This window comes from Entelurus aequoreus, linkage group LG20 (genome assembly GCF_033978785.1).
Source record: "Entelurus aequoreus isolate RoL-2023_Sb linkage group LG20, RoL_Eaeq_v1.1, whole genome shotgun sequence".
Lineage (NCBI taxonomy): Eukaryota > Metazoa > Chordata > Actinopteri > Syngnathiformes > Syngnathidae > Entelurus > Entelurus aequoreus.
The window spans coordinates 14,220,286-14,243,902 of NC_084750.1; the positions used below are offsets into that span (position 1 = coordinate 14,220,286).

The 23,617-nt window shown below is 36.5% G+C and overlaps 1 protein-coding gene and 1 long non-coding RNA gene across 2 annotated transcripts in view; one reads left to right on the top strand and one right to left on the bottom strand.

Moving 5' to 3' along the window:
• hepacam2 (HEPACAM family member 2) overlaps positions 1-1,150 on the bottom strand; it is a 39,512-nt gene extending 38,362 nt beyond the window's left edge. Inside the window, exon 1 of the mRNA XM_062028814.1 lies at positions 991-1,150. Coding sequence (XP_061884798.1) covers positions 991-1,048 — 58 coding nt within the window. The 5' untranslated portion in view covers positions 1,049-1,150. The remainder of the gene's footprint in view (positions 1-990) is intronic.
• Positions 1-15,917, top strand: part of LOC133635589 (uncharacterized) — a 16,821-nt gene extending 904 nt beyond the window's left edge. The window contains exons 2-4 of the long non-coding RNA XR_009822081.1: positions 922-1,218; positions 15,482-15,622; positions 15,740-15,917. This is a non-coding gene — a long non-coding RNA (uncharacterized LOC133635589). The remainder of the gene's footprint in view (positions 1-921; positions 1,219-15,481; positions 15,623-15,739) is intronic.
• The last annotated feature ends 7,700 nt before the right edge of the window (positions 15,918-23,617 follow it).

Consider the following 23,617-nt stretch of genomic DNA (forward strand, 5'->3'; position numbering starts at 1 on the left):
TAGATTTGCCAGAATAATTTTTTTGAATTTTAATCATAATAAGTTTGAAGAAATATTTCACAAATATTCTTTGTCGAAAAAACAGAAGCTAAAATGAAGAATTAAATTAAAATATATTTATTATTCTTTACAATAAAAATTTTTTTTTTTTACTTGAACATTGATTTAAATTGTCAGGAAAGAAGAGGAAGGAATTTAAAAGGTAAAAAGGTATATGTCATTAAAAATCCTAAAATCATTTTTAAGGTTTTTTTTTTTCTCTAAAATTGTCTTTCTGAAAGTTATAAGAAGCAAAGTAAAAAAAATTATGAATTTATTTAAACAAGTGAAGACCAAGTCTTTAAAATATTTTCTTGGATTTTCAAATTCTATTTGAGTTTTGTCTCTCTTAGAATTAAAAATGTCGGGCAAAGCGAGACCAGCTTGCTAGTAAATAAATACAATTTAAAAAATAGAGGCAGCTCACTGGTAAGTGCTGCTATTTGAGCTATTTTTAGAACAGGCCAGCGGGCTACTCATCTGGTCCTTACGGGCTACCCGCGGGCACCACGTTGGTGACCCCTGTAATATGGCTTTTAATTTTTTGCGGCTCCAGACAGATTTGTTTTTGTATTTTTGGTCCCAATATGGCTCTTTCAACATTTTGGGTTGCCAACCCCTGGACTAGACTTACACACTAAGTCTGCCACCAACAAGTACTTTTTTTACATAGACCACGGCTGTGCACACTTCTGCTAAAAAATTCAAAGGATGGCACTTTATATATTTGTATATATCTTTTTAATTGCCTTAAAAACACAAATGTGTCTTTTTGCTGTATTTCCCATCAAGTAGCCCTCTGGTCGCACTTTTGACACCCCGACTGAGCGTTTTGTTCACAGATCTACAGAAATAATTCTGTTTTGTTGTGGAAACTACCAGCAAACTTCCTCCTCGCGTCTCCCGAGTGACCAAAGCCAAACAATGAGTCGACTTCAAGACAAGGCTCACCTGTCAGCAGGACCAGAAGCCAGCAGACGTCAAGCACCATTCTCCCTGTGGCCTCCATGGCATCGTTATCCTCTTGTGCGACTTGTGTGGTGGCGCTGGAGAGAGGAGGCGGGAGCTGTTTTGGTGACTACATTTGCCAGGGAAATGAGAGGAGCCACATTCAGCCCCTCCCATATGACATCACATGAAAGTGGAGCAAGAAGAAGAAGTCTACCTGGCTGAGTGACGGTACGGTATGCACACACACACACACACGCGCACACATGCACACACGCACTCACACACATTCTTGTATCCGTTACATTCATGAGACCTCTGAATAATGCCTACCTCTTTAGGACCACCCTTTCTAGACATATAAAGATTTGTATTTACAACATTATTATTATATACATACTATGCAAATATAAAAAAGATAAGTTTTTATTTTTTGTTGTTTTTTTAAAATGTTGTTTGTAATTGTTTATATATTTTTTTTATATATATATTTTTTATTTTTTATTTTATTTATTTAATTATTTTGTTTAGTTAATTTTGGCCAAAGGGGGCGCATTTCAATTTATTCCACACACTTGTTATTACATATGTTGGCCAGAGGGGGAGCACTTTTAAAAGCGACACACATTTGAGAAATCCCTCCTTTTTGGGACCAAATGAGACATTCTCTATTAGATGCAATAGTTTTCCGTATTGGGACCATGATTTATGTCCTAACTTGTTCACCGGTCCTCATTTGGAAGCTACTTTTCCTTGGTGATGTCTCAAGAAGGCTAGAAATACAACAACATACACACACACATACACACATACACACACACACACACACACACACACACACACACACACACACACACACACACACACACACACTTGTTATTTCATATGTTGGCCAGAGGGGGAGCACCTAAAATTTTTACACACGCTTGTTATTTCATATGTTGGCCAGAGGGGGAGCACTTCACATATTTTTTTTACGCACACTTGTTATTTCACATCTTGGCCAGAGGGGGAGCACTTCACATTTTTACACACACTTGTTATTTCATATGTTGACCAGAGGGGGAGAATTTCAAATTTTTACACACACTTGTTATTACATATGTTGGCCAGAGATGGAGCACTTAAAATGTTTTACACACACTTGTTATTTCATATGTTGACCAGAGGGGGAGAACTTAATTTTTTTTACACACACTTGTTATTTCATATGTTGGCCAGAAATGGAGCACTTACATTTTTTTACACACACTTGTTATTTCATATGTTGACCAGAGGGGGAGAACTTAAATTTTTTACACACACTTGTTATTTCATATGTTGGCCAGAGGGGGAGCACTTCAAATTTTTACACACACTTGTTATTTCATATGTTGGCCAGAGGGGGAGCACTTCACATTGTTACACACACTTGGTATTTCATATGTTGGCCAGAGGGGGAGCACTACAATTTTTTACACACACTTGTTATTTCACATGTTGGCCAGAGGGGGAGCAGTTCAAATTTTTACACACACTTCTTATTTCATATGTTGACCAGAGGGGGAGAATTTCAAATGTTTACACACACTTGTTATTACATATGTTGGCCAGAGGGGGAGCAGTTACATTTTTTACACACACTTGTTATTTCATATGTTGACCAGAGGGGGAGCACTTCACTTTTTTTTTTTACACACACTTGTTATTTCACATCTTGGCCAGAGGGGGAGCACTTCACATTTTTACACACACTTGTTTTTTCATATGTTGACCAGAGGGGGAGAACTTAATTTTTTTTACACGGACTTGTTATTTCATATGTTGGCCAGAGGGGGAGCACTTCAAATTTTTACACACACTTGTTATTTCATATGTTGGCCAGAGGGGGAGCACTTCACATTGTTACACACACTTGGTATTTCATATGTTGACCAGAGACTGACAACTACAATTTTTTACACACACTTGTTATTTCACATGTTGGCCAGAGGGGGAGCAGTTCCAATTTTTACACACACTTGTTATTTCATATGTTGACCAGAGGGGGAGAATTTCAAATGTTTACACACACTTTTTATTACATATGTTGGCCAGAGGGGGAGCAGTTCAATTTTTTTACACACACTTGTTATTTCATATGTTGACCAGAGGGGGAAAATTTAAATTTTGTACACACACTTGTTATTTCATATGTTGACCAGAGGGGGAGAATTTCTAATTTTTACACACACTTGTTATTATATATGTTGGCCAGAGATGGAGCACTTAAAATGTTTTACACACACTTGTTATTTCATATGTTAACCGGAGGGGGAGAACTTACATTTTTTTTACACACATTTGTTATTTCATATGTTGACCAGGGGGGGAGAACTTACATTTTTTTACACACACTTGTTATTTCATATGTTGGCCAGAGGGGGAGCACTTCACATTGTTACACACACTTGTTATTACATATGTTGACCAGAGACTGACAACTACAATTTTTTACACACACTTGTTATTTCACATGTTGGCCAGAGGGGGAGCAGTTCAAATTTTTACACACACTTGTAATTTCATATGTTGACTAGAGGGGGAGAATTTCAAATGTTTACACACACTTGTTAATACATATGTTGGCCAGAGGGGGAGCAGTTAAATTTTTTACACACACTTGTTATTTCATATGTCGACCAGAGGGGGACCACTTCACATTTTTACACACACTTGTTATTTCATATGTTGACAAGAGGGGGAGCACTTTTAAAACTGAGAGTCAATTAGAAAAATCCCTCCTTTTTGGGACCACCCTCATTTTGATAAATGTCACCACCAGGGGGTGCAAATGAGACATTTTCTATTAGATGCAATGTTATTGGGACCATGATTTATGTCATCACTTGTTCACACCTCCTCATGTGGAAGATACTTTTCCTTATTCATGTCTCAAGAAGGGTAGAAATACAAGAACACACACACACACACACACACACACACACACACACACACACACACACACACACACACACACACACACACACACACACACACACACACACACACACACACACACACACCTGAGGCTGAGGTTTCATTTGGTCAAAGAGAAATTGAGACAAGGGAGTGTAAAGAAATAGTTCTTCAAGTGATCCCACCAGCTGTCTACTTCCACCCTAAGGGAGCGCGGTAAAATAGAAGAACAATAACAGTTATATGGTACGCTTGTAAGTGCTGAATAAAAAAATAAAAAAATAATTATACTATAAGTTGCCCTCAAGGGAGACACTCGTCAAATTGAAAATAAATACGCAGCTTGACAACATTCTTATATTGTTTAAACCAGGGGTGTCCAAACTTTTTCCACTGAGGGCCACACACGGAAAAATTTAAGCATGCGGGGGCCATTTTGATATTTTTCATTTTCAAACCTTAACAAAATATATGGATTTTTTTTTAACCTTTAGAGCTCCCAGGGACTATAAAGGGTCTCAGTCATTAAACTGTTAAAAATAAGTCAAACTATTATTATTATTTTTTATTTAACGCTTACAGTAAATCTCTATATCAACTTGAGGTTGATATAAAGTAGAAAAAAAAAAAAGGTTTTCTGTCAAAGACAACTTTGTTTTTTATAGTAAAACTGAAATATGCAGTATTTAGTCATTTGAGCCTTAAAAGATCAATAATGCAGGACACCATTGATTTTAATTATTTAATATTTTTGAGTAATCACAGTGAAAAGTTAAATAAAATCCTACTAAATATATTTGGGATCCAAAAGGTACCCCACTCATAAAGTGATACATTTTTATTAGTTTTTTTTACTTTTAACACTTAAATTACGAGATCAACTTCAGATATATATCTGTCCATTTTACGTTAGAACTATTATTTTGTTTGTTTTATTCTCTTTTGTCCGAATAAAACTTTGATGTTTTTATATGGCGACCACACAATATATGCAATATTTTTTCCACATAAAACATTTTAAAGTGATATTTTTTGACTAATAATTCATTATAACATAGATTTTTAGTCTTTTTTTTTTTTTTAGAAACACTTTTTATTTCGACAGACTCTCACGCCGGTGACATCTATCAAATTTTTAAAAAAATTTTTTAAATGTTTTTTTATTTGTGGCGGACGTAATTCTTTCGTGGTGGGCCGCCACAAATAAATGAATGTGTGGGAAACACTGATATATATATATATGTTTGTTATATCATGCAATTAGTCTTTTACTGACGCCTAGTGGTCACAATAATTCATCAAGTTAAAGCTAATGATGCGGTGAATTGAATTATGCGGACACGTTTGTTACTGGATACTTTCTAACGCCTATCTGCCCTGAAAACGTTGTATTTTTGTAAGTAATATGCAATTATAATGATTTCATACATATTAATGTTGACAAATTTCAATCGAGGACACTGTTTATCTTGTGTGCTATTGTGTGCTTAGCTGTTGTGTAGCTTACAGACTACCGTATTTACTTGATCAAAATAGGCAGAAAGACCGGTTTTGTGTGTTTATTTGAGGACATTCAGATGTTAACTGTCGGTGCAGCTTTGCACAAGTAAACAGGCTGCAGGATTGCTTGTACTGGAGATTGTATCTGAGATTTTAGATGGGTATTTTTTTTTTCATGATATCGGACCAATATCTATATCGGACACCCTTAATAAAAAAAGTAAGTATATCAAAGTATAACACACAACTTATTTGCAAAATATTTTTTTAATCATATTTATTAGGGATGTCCGATAATGGCTTTTTGCCGATATCCGATATTCCGATATTGTCCAACTCTTTAATTACCGATACCGATATCAACCGATATCAACCGATATATGCAGTCGTGGAATTAACACATTATTATGCCTAATTTGGACAACCATGTATGGTGAAGATAAGGTACTTTAAAAAAAAAAATAAAAAAAATAAGATAACTAAATTAAAAACATTTTCTTGAATAAAAAAGAAAGTAAAACAATATAAAAACAGTTACATAGAAACTAGTAATTAATGAAAATGACTCAAATTAACTGTTAAAGGTTAGTACTATTAGTGGACCAGCAGCACGCACAATCATGTGTGCTTACGGACTGTATCCCTTGCAGACTGTATTGATATATATTGATATATAATGTAGGAACCAGAATATTGATAACAGAAAGAAATGGGGGGAGGGAGGTTTTTTGGGTTGGTGCACTAATTGTAAGTGTATCTTGTGTTTTTTATGTTGATTTAATTTAAAAAAACAAAAAACCCGATACACATAATAAAAAAACCGATACCGATAATTTCCGATATTACATTTTAACGCATTTATCCCTAATATTTATTGCACATTAGTCTTTTTCAGAAAATAAAAAAATACGAAAAAATGGCCCCAGCGTCCTTTGATTTTCCAGTTAGCAGCCCTCTGTGGAAAAAGATAGGACGCCCTGATGTACTGAACAGTGTTTGTTATGTGCAGTTATTGGTGCTAAAGAGTCATGAATCATGTGGTGTGAACGGATGAATGAAGACATTGTCGATAGGATAAGTGAGTGGTGATAGCACCATGGAGGGGAAACATGAATGAGCAATGGTGCAGATTTTAACACACACACTTGCACGAAAAAAAAATTACTGTAGGTACATTTTCTCAACTAAGTAAGATAATTGAAGTATTTTAAAGCTCCCCTATTATAAAAAATGACCTTTTTTAATGATGTTATAACAATATGTCCCCGTTTTTGTTTTTGTTATTATCAGTGTTGCCACAGTTACCTTGAAAAACTAATCTGATTAATGACTACTAGGGATGTCCGATAATGGCTTTTTGCCGATATCCGATATTCCGATATTGTCCAACTCTTTAATTACCGATACCGATATCAACCGATACCGATATCAACCGATATATGCAGTCGTGGAATTAACACATTATTATTAGGGATGTCCGATAATGGCTTTTTGCCGATATCCGATATTCCGATATTGTCCAACTCTTTAATTACCGATACCGATATCAACCGATATATACAGTCGTTGAATTAACACATTATTATGTCTAATTTGGACAACCAGGTATGGTGAAGATAAGGTACTTTTAAAAAAATATATAAAATAAAATAAGATAAATAAATTATAAACATTTTCTTGAATAAAAAAGAAAGTAAAACAATATAAAAACAGTTACATAGAAACTAGTAATTAATCAAAATGAGTAACATTAACTGTTAAAGGTTAGTATTATTAGTGGAGCAGCAGCACGCACAATCATGTGTGCTTACGGACTGTATCCCTTGCAGACTGTATTGATATATATTGATATATAATGTAGGAACCACAATATTAATAACAGAAAGAAACAACCCTTTTGTGTGAATGAGGAGGGAGGTTTTTTGGGTTGGTGCATTAATTGTAAGTGTATCTTGTGTTTTTTATGTTGATTTAATTTAAAAAACAAAAACAACACAAAAAAAGATACTGATAATAAAAAACCGATACCGATAATTTCCGATATTACATTTTAACGCATTTATCGGCCGATAATATCGGCCTGCCGATATTATCGGCCGATAAATAATTATTATGCCTAATTTGGACAACCAGGTATGGTGAAGATAAGGTACTTTTTTAAAAAATTAGTAAAATAAGATAAATAAATTAAAAACATTTTCTTGAATAAAAAAGAAAGTACAACAATATAAAAACAGTTACATAGAAACTAGTAATGAATGAAAATGAGTAAAATTAACTGTTAAAGGTTAGTACTATTAGTGGAGCAGCAGCACGCACAATCATGTGTGCTTACGGACTGTATCCCTTGCAGACTGTATTGATATATATTGATATATAATGTAGGAACCAGAATATTAATAACAGAAAGAAACAACCCTTTTGTGTGAATGAGGAGGGAGGTTTTTTGGGTTGGTGCATTAATTGTAAGTGTATCTTGTGTTTTTTATGTTGATTTAATTTTTAAAAAAAAACAAAAACAAAAAAAAACGATACTGATAATAAAAAACCGATACCGATAATTTCCGATATTACATTTTAACGCATTTACATCCCCAATTATTATACCTAATTTGGACAACCAGGTATGGTGAAGATAAGGTACTTTTTTTAAAAATTAGTAAAATAAGATAAATTAATTAAAAACATTTTCTTGAATAAAAAAGAAAGTACAACAATATAAAAACAGTTACATAGAAACTAGTAATGAATGAAAATGAGTAAAATTAACTGTTAAAGGTTAGTACTATTAGTGGACGAGCAGCACGCACAATCATGTGGGCTTACGGACTGTATCCCTTGCAGACTGTATTGATATATATTGATATATAATGTAGGAACCAGAATATTAATAACAGAAAGAAACAACCCTTTTGTGTGAATGAGTGTAAATGGGGGAGGGCGGTTTTTTTGGGTTGGTGCACTAATTGTAAGTGTATCTTGTGTTTTTTATGTGGATTTAATAAAACAAACAAACAAACAAAAAAAACGATACCGATAATAAAAAAACCCGATACCGATAATTTCCGATATTACATTTTAACGCATATATCGGCCGATAATATCGGCAGGCCGATATTATCGGACATCTCTAATGACTACACTGCAAAAAGTGAAATCTAAGTAAGATGAAATATCTCAAATAAGGGTGATATTTGCTTATTTTCTGTCTGATAAGATAATTCTTCTCACTGAGCAGATTTTATGTTAGAGTGTTTTACTTGTTTTAAGTGTTTTGCTCCTAAATGATCTCAGTAAGATATTACAGCTTGTTGCTGAGATGTGATGACCTACACTGCAAAAAGTCAGTGTTCAAAAACAAGAAAAAATATATATACAAAAATGAGGGGTATTTTATTTGAACTAAGCAAAATTATCTGCCAATAGAACAAGAAAATTTGGCTTGTCAAGACTTTCCAAAACAAGTCAAATTAGCCAACCTCAATGAACCCTAAAAATACCTTAAAATAAGTATATTCTCACTAATAACAAGTGCACTTTTCTTGGTAGAAAGAAAAATGAGACCTTTTTGCTCAATATGTTGAAAAATATTCTTAAACGAAGTAAATGCTCGTGCCATTATCTTGACATAATGATATGTGCTCGGCATCATGATTTTTTTTTTCATGCTTGAAGTAAGAAATGATGACTTTAAAAAAGTAGCTTTATACTTGTGAGTGTTGATGACACAGCTTTGCAACACTTGATATTCTAGTTTCAAGCATGTTTTACTCAATATAGGTCATCAAATCTCAGCAACAAGCTGTAAATGGTAAATGGTAAATGGGTCGTACTTGTATAGCGCTTTTCTACCTTTTTAAGGAACTCAAAGCGCTTTGACACTATTTTCCACATTCACCCATTCACACACACACATTCACACACTGTAATATCTTACTGAGATCATTTAGGACCAAAACACTTAAAACAAGTAAAACACTCTAACATAAAATCTGCTTAGTGAGAAGAATTATCTTATCAGACAGAAAATAAGCAAATATCACACTTATTTGACATATTTCATCTCACTTAGATTTCAGTTTTTGCAGTGTATATTGAGTAAAACATGCTTGAAACTAGGGATGTCCGATAATATCGGCCTGCCGATATTATCGGCCGATAAATGGGTTAAAATGTAATATCGGAAATTATCGGTATCGTTTTTTTTATTATCGGTATCGTTTTTTTTTTAATTTTTTTTATTTTTTTTTATTAAATCAACATAAAAAACACAAGATACACTTACAATTAATGCACCAACCCAAAAAATATCCCTCTTCATTCACACAAAGGGGTTGTTTCTTTCTGTTATTAATATTCTGGTTCCTACATTATATATCAATATATATCAATACAGTCTGCAGGGATACAGTCCGTAAGCACACATGATTGTGCTTGCTGCTGGTCCACTAATAGTACTAACCTTTAACACTTAATGTTACTCATTTTCATTAATTACTAGTTTCTATGTAACTCTTTTTATATTGTTTTACTTTCTTTTTTATTCAAGAATTTTTTTTAAATTTATTTATCTTATTTTATTTTATCTTTTTTTTTTTAAAAGTACCTTATCTTCACCATACCTGGTTGTCCAAATTAGACATAATAATGTGTTAATTCCACGACTGTATATATCGGTTGATATCGGTATCGGTTGATATCGGTATTGGTAATTAAAGAGTTGGACAATATCGGAATATCGGATATCGGCAAAAAGCCATTATCGGACATCCCTACTTGAAACTATTTTTGTCCAAATGTCCAAAACACACCCAGCAATGGTGCACAGGAAGGCGGGGAAGAAGAGGGGAAAAGGTGGCCAAAATGGTCTAAAAAAGTGGTCCCCAACCTTTTTGTACTTGCGGACCGGTCAATGCTTGTTGAAAATTTGTCCCACGGACCGGGGGGGTACCGGTGGTTGGGGACCACTGGTCTAAAGTCCCAATTGTGTCCAAAATAGCTCCCCGGGTTCCAGTCCCACGAGTCTCGCCGCCGGCCGCACAAGTCTTGGGATGCAAAAAAATTCCAAAACGCACCCGGCAAAGTCCCACGGGAAGTGGGGGAGAAAAGTGAGAAAAGTCGACAAAAGTCCTCAAAAATGTTCAAAATACCTACCTAGGTTCTAGTCCCACAAGTCCCGCCGCCGGCCACGCAAGTCCCGGGATGCCCAAAATGTCCATAACACACCCAGCCGAGTCCCACGGGGAGGGGGGGATAAAAGTTGGAAAAGTCGGCAAAAGTCCCAAAATTGTTAAAAATACCTACCCAGGTTCGAGTCCCACATGGGACTCACCCGGGTGTGATTTTTGAACATTTTACCAACTTTTCTCACTTTTCTCCCCGCCTTCCAAGGGGACTCGGCTGGGTGTGTTATGGACATTTTGGGCATCCCGAGACTTGCGCGGCCATACATAAGATTTTATATTAGAGTGTTTTACTTGTTTTAAGTGTTTTGCTCCTAAATGATCTCAGTAAGATATTACAGCTTGTTGCTGAGATGTGATGACCTATATTGAGTAAAACATGCTTGAAACTAGAATATCAACTGTTGTGTCATCAACACTCACAAGTATAAAACTACTTTTTTAAAGTAATCATTTCTTACTTCAAGCATGTAAAAAAAAAAAATCATGACTTTGACACAATTGTGTCTCATAATTAAAACAGTTGACAGCCAAATGGACTTTGCTGGTTTATTTTCAATGAAACAATAGAAAATACGTACTCGTATAGTAGTACACTTGTTATTAGTGAGAATATACTTATTTTAAGGTATTTTTGGGTTCTTTGAGGTTAGCTAATTTTACTTGTTTTGACAAGTCAAATTTTCTTGTTCTATTGGCAGATAATTTTGCTTAGGTTAAATAAAATACCCCTCATTTTTGTATTTTTTACGGTTCGCATGTACCCTGTACAAAGGACTCCCACAGGGAGTCCTTTGTACAGGTACAAAGGAACCTATTGTTTTTGTAAGGTTTTATTATTATTATTATTCCGCAGCTTTGCGCACTACTTTGCCCCCCTTAACATGCTTCAAAACTCACCAAATGTTACACACACATAGAAAAACGTGCCCCAAACACTTTAGTAAAAAAAACCTAACCCCCAAAAATCAAAATTGCGCTCTAGCGCCCCCTAGGAAGAAAACTGCCTTTAACTCCCACTAGGAAGGTCGTAGAGACATGAAACAAAAACCTCTATGTAGGTCTGACTTAGACCTACATTTCATAATTTCACATCCTCGGGCAAAAACCAACAGGAAGTTGGCAATTTCCCCTTCAACACAAAAAATGACTAAAAACACTCATTTTTGCCTCTTTGAGCTGTAATTTGACCCCCTTAAAATACTTCAAAACTCACCAAACTTTTCACACACATTAGGACTGGGAGAAACTGCGATCTAATGAAAAAAACGAACCCCAAAACTCAAAATTGCGCTCTAGCGCAATTTTTGAATAAAACAGACAAAACTGCTCCTCAGAGGAAAACACAGACAAAACTGCTTGTAACTTCCGGTAGGAACGTCTTAGAGACATGAAACAAATACCTCTATTTATTCTTGTTTTTGAACACTGACATTTTGCAGTGTATGTAACTTAGATTTTGTCAACTCTGTCGCTCATATTCTACTGCGCAGTCAAAGACTTCCTGACGTCACAATAAGCAACATTTCCGGTTCTGTGGTTATCATCACACTTTTCCTCAGTGGCAAAGAAAGCCAAAAGAAAAAAGTATGAATAAAGTGCAAAATGCAACAAGTCAGCGGTGCATAATAATGAAGTATGTGGATACAATAGTATATCAGTGCAATCACTCACATTTGTTTTCATAAAAATGCCAAAATGATATGTAGGGATTTCATTGTTAGGGTTGCCATGGCAATGGGAAGTGAAGTCAGTAGATTGTGTGCGTGTGCATAAAAAAGTGGACAATAAGTATAATTGTAACTGACAACCGTCCGTCCTTTTATCGACATACTTGCTTATTTTCTTAATAAGTTTAGTGATATGACTATGAATACAAAACAATGACTCCACTCTGATTGTTTTTTTCTTCTAACTGCAAGTTTCAACTTGACCTTTAGATGGCGGTAGTACACCGTCAAACTGTCATCTCTGCAGCACTTCAGGCTTACCCCCAGTCCAAAGTTTTGCTCACAGATAATGTTTTAACAGCCCACGGCACATTCTGAAAATACTAATAAAAACAAGCAAAACTCTTAAAAAGTTGAATAAAAGAGCAAACAGGTGACATGTAACAACAAAAAGTTGCAGGCTATTTTGTTTTATTTTTTAAAGCTGTCATTGCTAAAAAGAAAAAAATAATGAATCAAAATCAATGTTGTCATGAATTGTTGACCTATTCAAGGCTTCAATTACTTCAAATAAAAAAATGTCCCTTCGAAATATTTCCTGCACTCTTAAAACTTAATGTTTTGGAAATCAACACATGTTTTGTGTGATGATGATTTCAACAAATGTTGTGTTAAAGGCCTACTGAAATGACATTTTTTTTTGTTGGGGGCGTGGTTATTTACAGCTAGAATTCACCAACTCGAGTATTTCATATATATTTCATATATATATATATATATATATATATATATATATATATATATATATATATATATATATATATATATATATGTGTGTGTGTGTGTGTATGAAATACTTGACTTTCAGTGAATTCTAGCTATATATATATATATATTTATTTTATTTACATATAAATAAAAGAAATACTTGAATTTCAGTGTTCCGGTGGCTATCCATTAGATGGCAGTATTGTCCTGTTTAACTTCTCCGTTCATGATGAGTATATCATTTCGGCCACCGTGTTCAATGGAGAAGTCTGTTCTACAAAATTTACAGGCAACATACACCTTCCCCTTCGAACTGTCCTGGATGAACTGAAATTCTTGTTTCCATTCGTTTTGGAACTTGCAAGCATATTTCTTCATCTTGCTCGTCGACGGCGTCGCCACGTCTGTAATTTCCTCGTTCTTCTGCTTCGTCTCCTTGTTGTGTGCGCAGTTGTGCACTCTACTCTCTAAAAGCCCTAGATGTTATGATGTCATTGGGCAGGCAAGCTGTTTATATTGTGGGAAAGCGGACGTGAGAACAGGCTGTCCCCACTCAGTCTCAGGTCCGCATTGAGCTGGAGGGGGCGTGGCCTCCAGCTCCGGCTGAATACCGGGAGTTTGTCGGGAGAAAATCTCTGCCGGGAGGTTGTCGGGAGAGGCGCTGAATACCGGGATTCTCCCGCTAAAAACGGGAGGGTTGGCAAGTATGGCATATTAGTTAATGTGTAACAACGCTCGCTTCCTTATGATAGCACGTACAAATATGCATGAAAACACTCCTACAGAGATTCTATTCCGGTTCAAAGCTTTAAACGGTGGGAATTCACATTCACCTACAGTAGCCGACTAGGAGATGGCGCCACAGCACAAACAATAACACACCATTCAATTGTCTTTGCATGTGTTGAATAAAAACTATTTGCTTTATGGCTGTAAGTGAAGAAAAATCCAAAGCCGCAGGGTTCAAAGCATAGGAAAAAAGTAGTGGCTTATTGTCCGGACTTTTCGGTATATCCAGAAAATAATAGGTCCCAAGTACCACCAAGTGCTAAACATTGGCGTTGTTAGGCCTATTTTAGGCCTATGTTAGGCCTAAAATGTTCTTAAGCCCCCCTAAATAATTTGGTGTTAAAAAAAAAAAAAAAAAATTTTTTTATTTTTTTATTTTTTATTTTTTATTTTTTTTACAAATACATGCCGACATATTCATTATAAAGTGGCCCACATATGAGTTTAAATAAATAATCATATAACCTGTAATTATTCACTCAGTTTCCCCTCACTTCATAGTGTAAGGTAGAGAGCCCCTTTAGTGTGTCGCTATCCAATCCATTCCACTTGTTCATATAGAAAATGCCCACATCACTCAAAATCCAGTCCGCATTTTATCTGCGACCTTGCTTGTGGTCCTTGGACTTGTTCATATAGAAAATGCCCACATCACTCAAAATCCAGTCCGCATTTTCTCTGCGACCTTGCTTGCGGTCCTTGGACTTGTTCATATAGAAAATACCCACATCACTCAAAATCCAGTCCGCATTTTCTCTGCGACCTTGCTTGCGGTCCTGCAGGTGTACGGAGCACATTAGCACACAGCACTGCAGAACAAGAACCTTGTGTCTGCAATTGTAAATCATTTAGTTTTTAAGTTTTGTGTTTCTTGTAGAATCTATATAAAGTAATATGCATTAGCCTATTGTTAAAATAATGAAAAAAACATAATTAAATATATTTGTTTTATTGTATTGTTACATTAATAGCTGTTGGATTTTTATAGGATGGCTTGTTAAACATTTCATAGGATTTTCAGAGGGAGGAAAAACCAAGACATTTAATATAAAATGTAAAATGAATAAATATATAAAAAGGAAAAAAATGGTTAAAAGCCATCGTCCCGGGGAGCATTTCATTTCTTCCCGTGCATTTTTTTTTACCGTCCCCGGGATGACGGGACTACGTTAATCTCAAACCCTGGAAGTTACATTTTATTGTTTGAACAAAATGTCACTGTGCAAACCCGTGTTTGTTGTTGTACTGAACACACATTGAAAATAAACCGATTGATATAATAATAATAACAATGATTAATTTCTAAGTCTCTGTTAGCCGTTTGTGAAGTTTTGTGCTCGTGCGCTACGTTCGCTCGCATCCTGTGCATCTCCTGGGGGCTAGGCCCCCCCTGTCCTTAAAAGCTAGTGACGCCCCTGGTGCTAACCCACAGATGACCAAAGACTAAATTTGGTCTATAACTCTTGGAATGAACTAGAAACATAAATAAATCATGACGAATAAAGTTCTGGACCATTTTTAAAAAAGATCTACACCAGAACTAAACTAGAAGTAGATTAGCACTAATGTAAAACTATGCTATTGTGAATGTTTGAATGGATATTTTTAAAAGGAAGTACAATTGTCTTTATTTTACAATGTTTATAGTCATAGATAAGCTGGGTCTTCCACTTGAGACTCAGCTTTCATTGACCGATGGGACGGGAACAGAAGTGGCTGCTGATGTGTTTGAGGACCTGTTAAAAATGGCAAACCTTACCATAAATGTGTCTGCAGAAAGGTCAACAGGTAAGCTGAGGTCTAGTTATATACTGCTGACAACTGCTGTTAAAGTTGACCAGTATATACACTTTCCTTTCAACTTCTAGTTGATTTTTCAATTAACTTTGGCTTTTTATTTTGCAGGTTTGTTTCCACAAGTTAGCTAACATTACTAAGGTAAGGCTTGATAGTTAGAAGGTATCCACAGTATCAATTCCACTCTTTGACAAAACTGCACTGGTTGACTTTAAAACTATTCATGGTTTCTTTTGGGTATGTTATCATCTCAATTTTAAATTCCCTTATTTTTAGGTTTTTAATCCGTCCATATGTTGCATAGGTATCAAAGGCAATTTCCAGTCATAGTCAATGTTGTTTCAGAAATCAAGTCACCTATGATCAGTTAATCTCATGCCATGTAAAAATATTTGCACTGGACTAATAATGGTTCATAGTGGTTCAAAATGTCTTAAAATTTTGCCTGTTCAAACTATGTGTATTATAATTTCTGATAGGCTATGATTCAATTTTTATTATTTTACACTAAGTCCTTTTGTTGTCAGCTTGGTGTTTAATGCATATGTTCCTTGACTGCACTTAAATGTAGTATATATGTGTGTGTGTGTGTGTATATGTATATATATATATATATATATATATATATATATATATATATATATATATATATATATATATATATATATATATATATATATATATATATATATATATATATATATATATACCCTTTTCCACTTATTACACATAATTCATTAATCCTGACTCAGGGTTTCAACATTTGGTTCTTCTTAAAAGTGTATTAAATTACTTTGTACTTTCTGCAACCATTGGCCATTTCTGGCGACTACTCCATGTTAACTACAGAACTATCTCAATATTTTGAAGCCATATCACGATACACAATATTTATCTCGATATTTTGCCTTCGCCTTGAATGAACACTCGATGCATATAATCACAGCAGTATGATGATTCTATGTGTCTACATTAAAACATTCTTCTTCATACTGCATAAATATATGCTACTTTTAAACTTTCATGCAGAGAGGGAAATCAAACAGTGTTTCCCATAAACTGCCAAGATACCTGTGGCGGTGGGGCCGTGGTCACCATGACATCATCAAGTAATTTGCATAATTTACTACAATGATTTGATTTTCTCTAAAAAGGCTCAAAAAAGGTATACTTACTAATTAATAATAACAGTTTTGTTTTAAACGTCCATCCATCCATCCATCCATCCATTTTACAATATAATTACAACACTTTATGTACATATTTATATACAGATTTCAACAATAAGTTATTCACTGAAATATATTTATTAATTGTGGTTCTTACAAAAAATATATCTTATAAAATATAAAAGCTAAAGTGTCTCAAAGCTCTGCCCCTTTAATTAGTGCATACTAAATAATTTAACTTTAGCCTACTACTACAACCATATTATTTACCAGCAACATAAAGTGAAACAGAGGCAGAGGTGTCCTGCCACAGTCAGTAACAAATAAACAGAAAACAGTAGTGGTGGTAGATAGACACAGAGCTTCATCAAACATCTGATCCACTGAACAAAGAGCTCCAAAAATCTTGAACTTTAGACTGCCATCAGTTTTACTCCCTACACTTAACCATGTGTTTCCTACTGCCTGCAGACTTTGCACCCTTTGTTATATACACATGTTGTGTTTCTAATATAAATACATTTAATAAAGTCAAATACAAATAAGGCAACAAGAGAAGTATCCTACACTTCTCTTTTGTAAAGTAAATCTGAACAGCCGATATGGGCATCTACATCAACTATATGATTTGCCTGAGAAGCTGGACAGGACAAAAAAAACAAAAAACAATTTTAAATGTTTTTATTTTAAAAAATTTTTTTATTTTTTTAATTTTTTTTAATTTTATTTGTGGCGGACGTAATTCTTTCGTGGCGTGCCGCCACAAATAAATGAATGTGTGGGAAACCCTGCACAATTAAGTCAAGTTACCAAAAGTGTATTTATTAAACAGTTATTAAGCAGTGGCACAAACATTCATGTCATTTCCAAAACAGAAAGTGCAAGATTGTCAGAGACATTTTAAAACAAGCTATTAGTGCACTTTTGTGCATGATGTCACTAAGATGACATATCAAAACAACACTAAATTAAAGTGCACTTTTTGCACAAGATATTTCAATAACTGTCAAATAAAAATGAGCTGCATAATAGGAAATCAAATAGTGTATGTCCTTCACTATGTGGTAGGTTACTACGGACGTTATTAAATTCTGTCGTTGACTATTTTTTTCACACGATCTGGAAGTGGTTGCTTTGGCATTTTGTGGGTGTGGCACCGAACGGAGATGTTGGCATGCAGTTTCAAGCACTCTTCATTCTCTAGCGAGGGACTTTTCAAATGATAATACACATTAGCAGTAGGTGCTACTTTTTCTAACAACGCTTTTGTCGCATACTTGTTCGACATATTCCCGTTTGAAGCCAAATCACCGCCAGACGATGGACCCCTTGCTGTCATTATTTGAACAGCTGTTAAGGTACGACGCAATCGGCGCCTTTGTTAACTACAGAACCGTAACTTAAAAGGGTTGGATGAACATCTATTAAGGCATGACCCGATCGCCGCCTGTGTTAACTACCGAACCGTAACTTAAAAGGGTTGGTTGAACAGCTATTAAGATACGACGCAATCGGCGCCCATGTTAACTACAGAACCGTAACATAAAAGTGTTGGATGAACAGCTTTTAAGACATGACCTAATCGCCACCTGTGTTAACTACCGAACCGTAACTTAAAAGGGTTGGTTGAACAGCTATTAAGATACGACGCAATCGGCGCCCATGTTAACTACAGAACCGTAACTTAAAAGGGTTGGTCGAACAGCTATTAAGATACGACGCAATCGGCGCCCATGTTAACTACAGAACCGTAACTTAAAAGGGTTGGATGAACAGCTTTTAAGACATGACCTAATCGCCACCTGTGTTAACTACAGAACCGTAACTTAAAAGGGTTGGTTGAACAGCTATTAAGATACGACGCAATCGGCGCCCATGTTAACTACAGAACCGTAACTTAAAAGTGTTGGATGAACAGCTTTTAAGACATGACCTAATCGCCACCTGTGTTAACTACAGAACCGTAACTTAAAAGGGTTGGATGAACATCTATTAAGGCATGACCCAATCGCCGCCAGTGTTAACTACCGAACCATAACTTAAAAGGGTTGGCTGAACAGCTTTTAAGACATGACCTAATCGCCACCTGTGTTAACTACAGAACCGTAACTTAAAAGGGTTGGTTGAACAGCTATTAAGATACGACGCAATCGGCGCCCATGTTAACTACAGAACTGTAACTTAAAAGGGTTGACTATAAGGAATGCCGCTTTCCCACTTATTAATTCATTAAAGATTCAGCTCTTGGTAGTCTTACATCCAATCAGGTGGTGTTTTCTGCCAAGGCGTTCACTGATTTCTCAAACCAATTAGTTTGAATGACCAAACAACTTGTGAAATTTCAAAGTCCAAAGATTTTGTTTTTAATAGAACATTGTCAGTCTTCTTTACTGTCAGAGACTTTTTGGATAGCCAATCAAAATCACCAGTCAATGGCAAATCCGGTATGCAACGTCAGCACATTCGGCAGAACTTTGTTTCAAACTGTTGCTTTAACATGTTTATTATCTGGGAGACTGATGTTAACTACAGAACCGTGACTTAAAAGGGTTGGCTGAACAGCTATTAAGGTACGACGCAATCGGCGCCCATGTTTATACAGAACCGTAACTTAAAAGGGTTGGCTGAACAACTATAAGGACTTGGCGGCCGGGCACCCCTGGGGGTGGGGGGGAGGCACGCATGCAATCGCTGCTCGTGTTGATTACCAAACCGTATCTTAGAACGGTAGGCTGAACAGCTATAAGGCATGATGCAATCAATGCCAAATCGTAACTTAAGATGTTTGCTGAACATCTATAAGTTGTTCGTAGCTTTGTCCTCGGAAGTTGGAGGAGGTTAGCCTGTCCGGAGCGGAGGTGTCGTGTGGAGGATTTGGGGGTGAGTAGTTCTTTGAGGTAGAGGGGGGCATTTCCATGGAGGCACTGGTAATTGCAATTGCAGTGCAGTTCATATAGAAATGTTTTGATGCCCCATCTATCTGCCTTTCAGCAATATTACTTCCTAGCAATGAAGTTAGCGCCCACATACCTGAAGTATCTTTCACCACAGAAGATTGTGGATTGCTCCCATTGGAATCTTGCTGCTCTTGTACATCATTTGGCATATATTTGTCTGTGACCAGGCTGTCAAGGGCGAATGGAGAATCCCAACTCCTGTGAGAGCTTGTGTCAATATCTGATGTTTCTATTCCAAATTGAATGGATGTAGTTGACGGAGAACCGCCCCAGATCTGCTGGCATAGTTGGAAGTACAGCAAAACAACTCAAGCGTAAGCACTTCTTCCACCTGCGTCGACTCCTTGTCTGTACTTTCCACCAATCACTTTCAGTTTAGTGCTGATAGTTGTTTTTGTGATGTCCTCTTTCCGATGAGGAAAATTCCTCAGATGTCCCTCCGAGTCCGTACCGTTCCAAAATAGGGTAAGAATGTCACCATATTTGAACTGGCAAGTTTCCCAGTCAAATAATAATAATAATGGATTAGATTTTATATCGCGCTTCTCTATTATTAGATACTCAAAGCGCTCACAGAGAAGTGGGAACCCATCATTCATTCACACCTGGTGGTGGTAAGCTACATTTGTAGCCACAGCTGCCCTGAAGTAGACTGACGGAAGCGAGGCTGCCAGTTTGCGCCTACGGCCCCTCCTCCCACCACCTATCATTCATTCGATTGGGTCATGCCTTAAAGGCCTACTGAAATGAATTTTTTTTATTTAAACGGGGATAGCAGATCCATTCTATGTGTCATACTTGATCATTTCGCGATATTGCCATGTTTTTGCTGAAAGGATTTAGTAGAGAAAATCGCCGATAAATTTCGCAACTTTTGCACGCTGATAAAAAAAACCTTACCCCTACCGGAAGTAGCGTGACGTCACAAGCGGTAGTGCTGCTCACAATTCCCCGTTGTTTACAATGGAGCGAGAGATATTAAGAGCGAGAAAGTGACGATTACCCCATTAATTTGAGCGAGGATGAAAGATTCGTGGATGAGGAACGTTAGAGTGACAGACTAGAATGCAGTTCAAGAGATATCTTTTTTCGCTCTGACCGTAACTGAGGTACAAGCTGGCTCATTGGAATCCACACTCTCTCCTTTTTCTATTGTGGATCACGGATTTGTATTTTAAACCACCTCGGATACTATATCCTCTTGAAAATGAGAGTCGAGAAGGCGAAATGGACATTAACAGTGACTTTTATCTCCACGACAATACATCGACGAAGCTCTTAGCATGAGCTAACGTGATAGCATCTGTCTCAAATGCAGATAGAAACAAAATAAATAAATCCCTGACTGGAAGGATAGACAGAAGATCAACAATACTACTATCAGGAGACACCGAACCAAACACTGGACATGTATATACACGGTTAATGTGTATTCGACGCCTGTCGAAGCCTAGCAATGCTGTTGCTAACGACGCTAACTTAACAACGGGACCTCGTCAGAGCTATGATAAAAACATTAGCGCTCCACCTACACCAGCCAGCCCTCCTCCGCTCATCAACACCCGTGCTCACCTGCGTTCCAGCGTTTGACGATGCGGTCGGCGGCCCGGAGACGTAGGAAGTCAAGGGGAGTTCGCCGCTAGCGCGTCTTCTATCCAACAAAGTCCTCCTTGTTGTGTTGCTACAGCCAGCCGCATACACCGATCGATCCCACCTACAACGTTCTTCTTTGCAGCCTCCATTGTTCATTAAACAAATTGCAAAAGATTCACCAACACAGATGTCCAGAATACTGTGGAATTTTGTCGAAGAAAACAGAGCTCTGTGTATTGTGTCCAAAAGGGTCCAAACACTTCCGTGGACCTCGCGACGTCACGCGCATACGTCATCCTCCAAAGGCGTTTTGAACCGGAAGTTCCCCGGGAAATTTAAAATGTCACTTTATAAGTTAACCCGGCCGTATTGGCATGTGTTGCAATGTTAAGATTTCATCATTGATATATAAACTATCAGACTGCGTGGTCGGTGGTAGTGGCTTTCAGTAGGCCTTTAATAGCTGTTCAGCCAACCCTTTTTAAGTTACGGTTCGGTAGTTAACATGGGCGGCGATTGCGTCATGCCTTAATAGCTGTTCAGCCAACACTTTGAGAAATGGTATTATGGAATTCCTGGAAAAGATGTCGCCGTGACGCCAGTTTGTTCACCCCCAAAAAAGCTATTATTTTTGGTTTACAGCCTCTAGTAAATTAGAGTTTCTTAAGAATGTGACAAAAGAAGAAATAATCAAAATTGTAAAAAAAATTGTAAATCCAAGACCTCACCCGACTGTCATGGAATAGATATGGTAACGATAAAATTGGTTATAGAAGAACTTTCAGAACCTCTGACATATATCAGCAACGTATCATTTCAAACCGGCAAATTCCCTGACAAAATGAAAATAGCGAAAGTCGTACCAATTCATAAGAATGGAGACATACACCAGTTTACCAACTACAGACCAGTTTCATTAATTCCACAATTCTCCAAAATCATGGAAAAACTATTCAATACGCGATTAGATATACTTATCAACAAAAGTGGGTCGCTCGTGGAGAACCAATATGGATTCCGAGAAAATATCTCAACATGGATAGCATTAATCAAAATAACAGAGGACATTACCAATGCCATGGATCAGGGGTAGGGAACCTATGGCTCTCGAGCCAGATGTGGCTCTTTTGATGACTGCATCTGCTCAGATAAATCTTAGTTGACATTCAATCAATCAATCAATCAATGTTTACTTATGTAGCCCGAAATCACGAGTGTCTCAAAGGGCTGCACAAGCCACGACGACATCCTCGGCATAATATTGTGAGAGTCCAGTCCATAGTGGATCTAACATAATAGTGTGAGAGTCCAGTCCATAGTGGATCTAACATAATAGTGTGAGAGTCCAGTCCATAGTGGATCTAACATAATAGTGTGAGAGTCCAGTCCATAGTGGATCTAACATAATAGTGTGAGAGTCCAGTCCATAGTGGATCTAACATAATAGTGTGAGAGTCCAGTCCATAGTGGATCTAACATAATAGTGTGAGAGTCCAGTCCATAGTGGATCTAACATAATAGTGTGAGAGTCCAGTCCATAGTGGATCTAACATAATAGTGTGAGAGTCCAGTCCATAGTGGATCTAACATAATAGTGTGAGAGTCCAGTCCATAGTGGATCTAACATAATAGTGTGAGAGTCCAGTCCATAGTGGATCTAACATAATATTGTGAGAGTCCAGTCCATAGTGGATCTAACATAATAGTGTGAGAGTCCAGTCCATAGTGGATCTAACATAATAGTGTGAGAGTCCAGTCCATAGTGGATCTAACATAATAGTGACATTGGTAATCACAGTGTTAGAATTAAATAAAAGAGAACACACAGGAGATAATCCAAATAATAACAGAAGAAATGAACAAATTAAAAAGATGGTTTGACAAAAACAGTCTGTTTCGCAGGTTTCCCTTATTTTATGAAATATAATATATCAAATATATTATATTTCATCAAATCCCCTGATGATATAGTCTCTGTGTTTTTCCTGACCTAACGTATATTCCGCTCTACCCCGGTATTGAGCACTGTATAACGGGTAAACCACAGAAACCTCGTTTCCAATGCTGAAGTTGAACTGAACTGAAATGCTGACAGAATGTAGTGTGAATGTAAGAATAGTTTGAATGTTGGAATGTTGAAGAGCTGACGCTGAACTGAAATCCTAATGGATTGTAGGATGAATGTAGAAATGGTTTGAATGTTGAAATTGTTTAAATGCTGAAATGGTTTGAATGTTGAAATTGTTTGAATGTTGAAATGGTTTGAA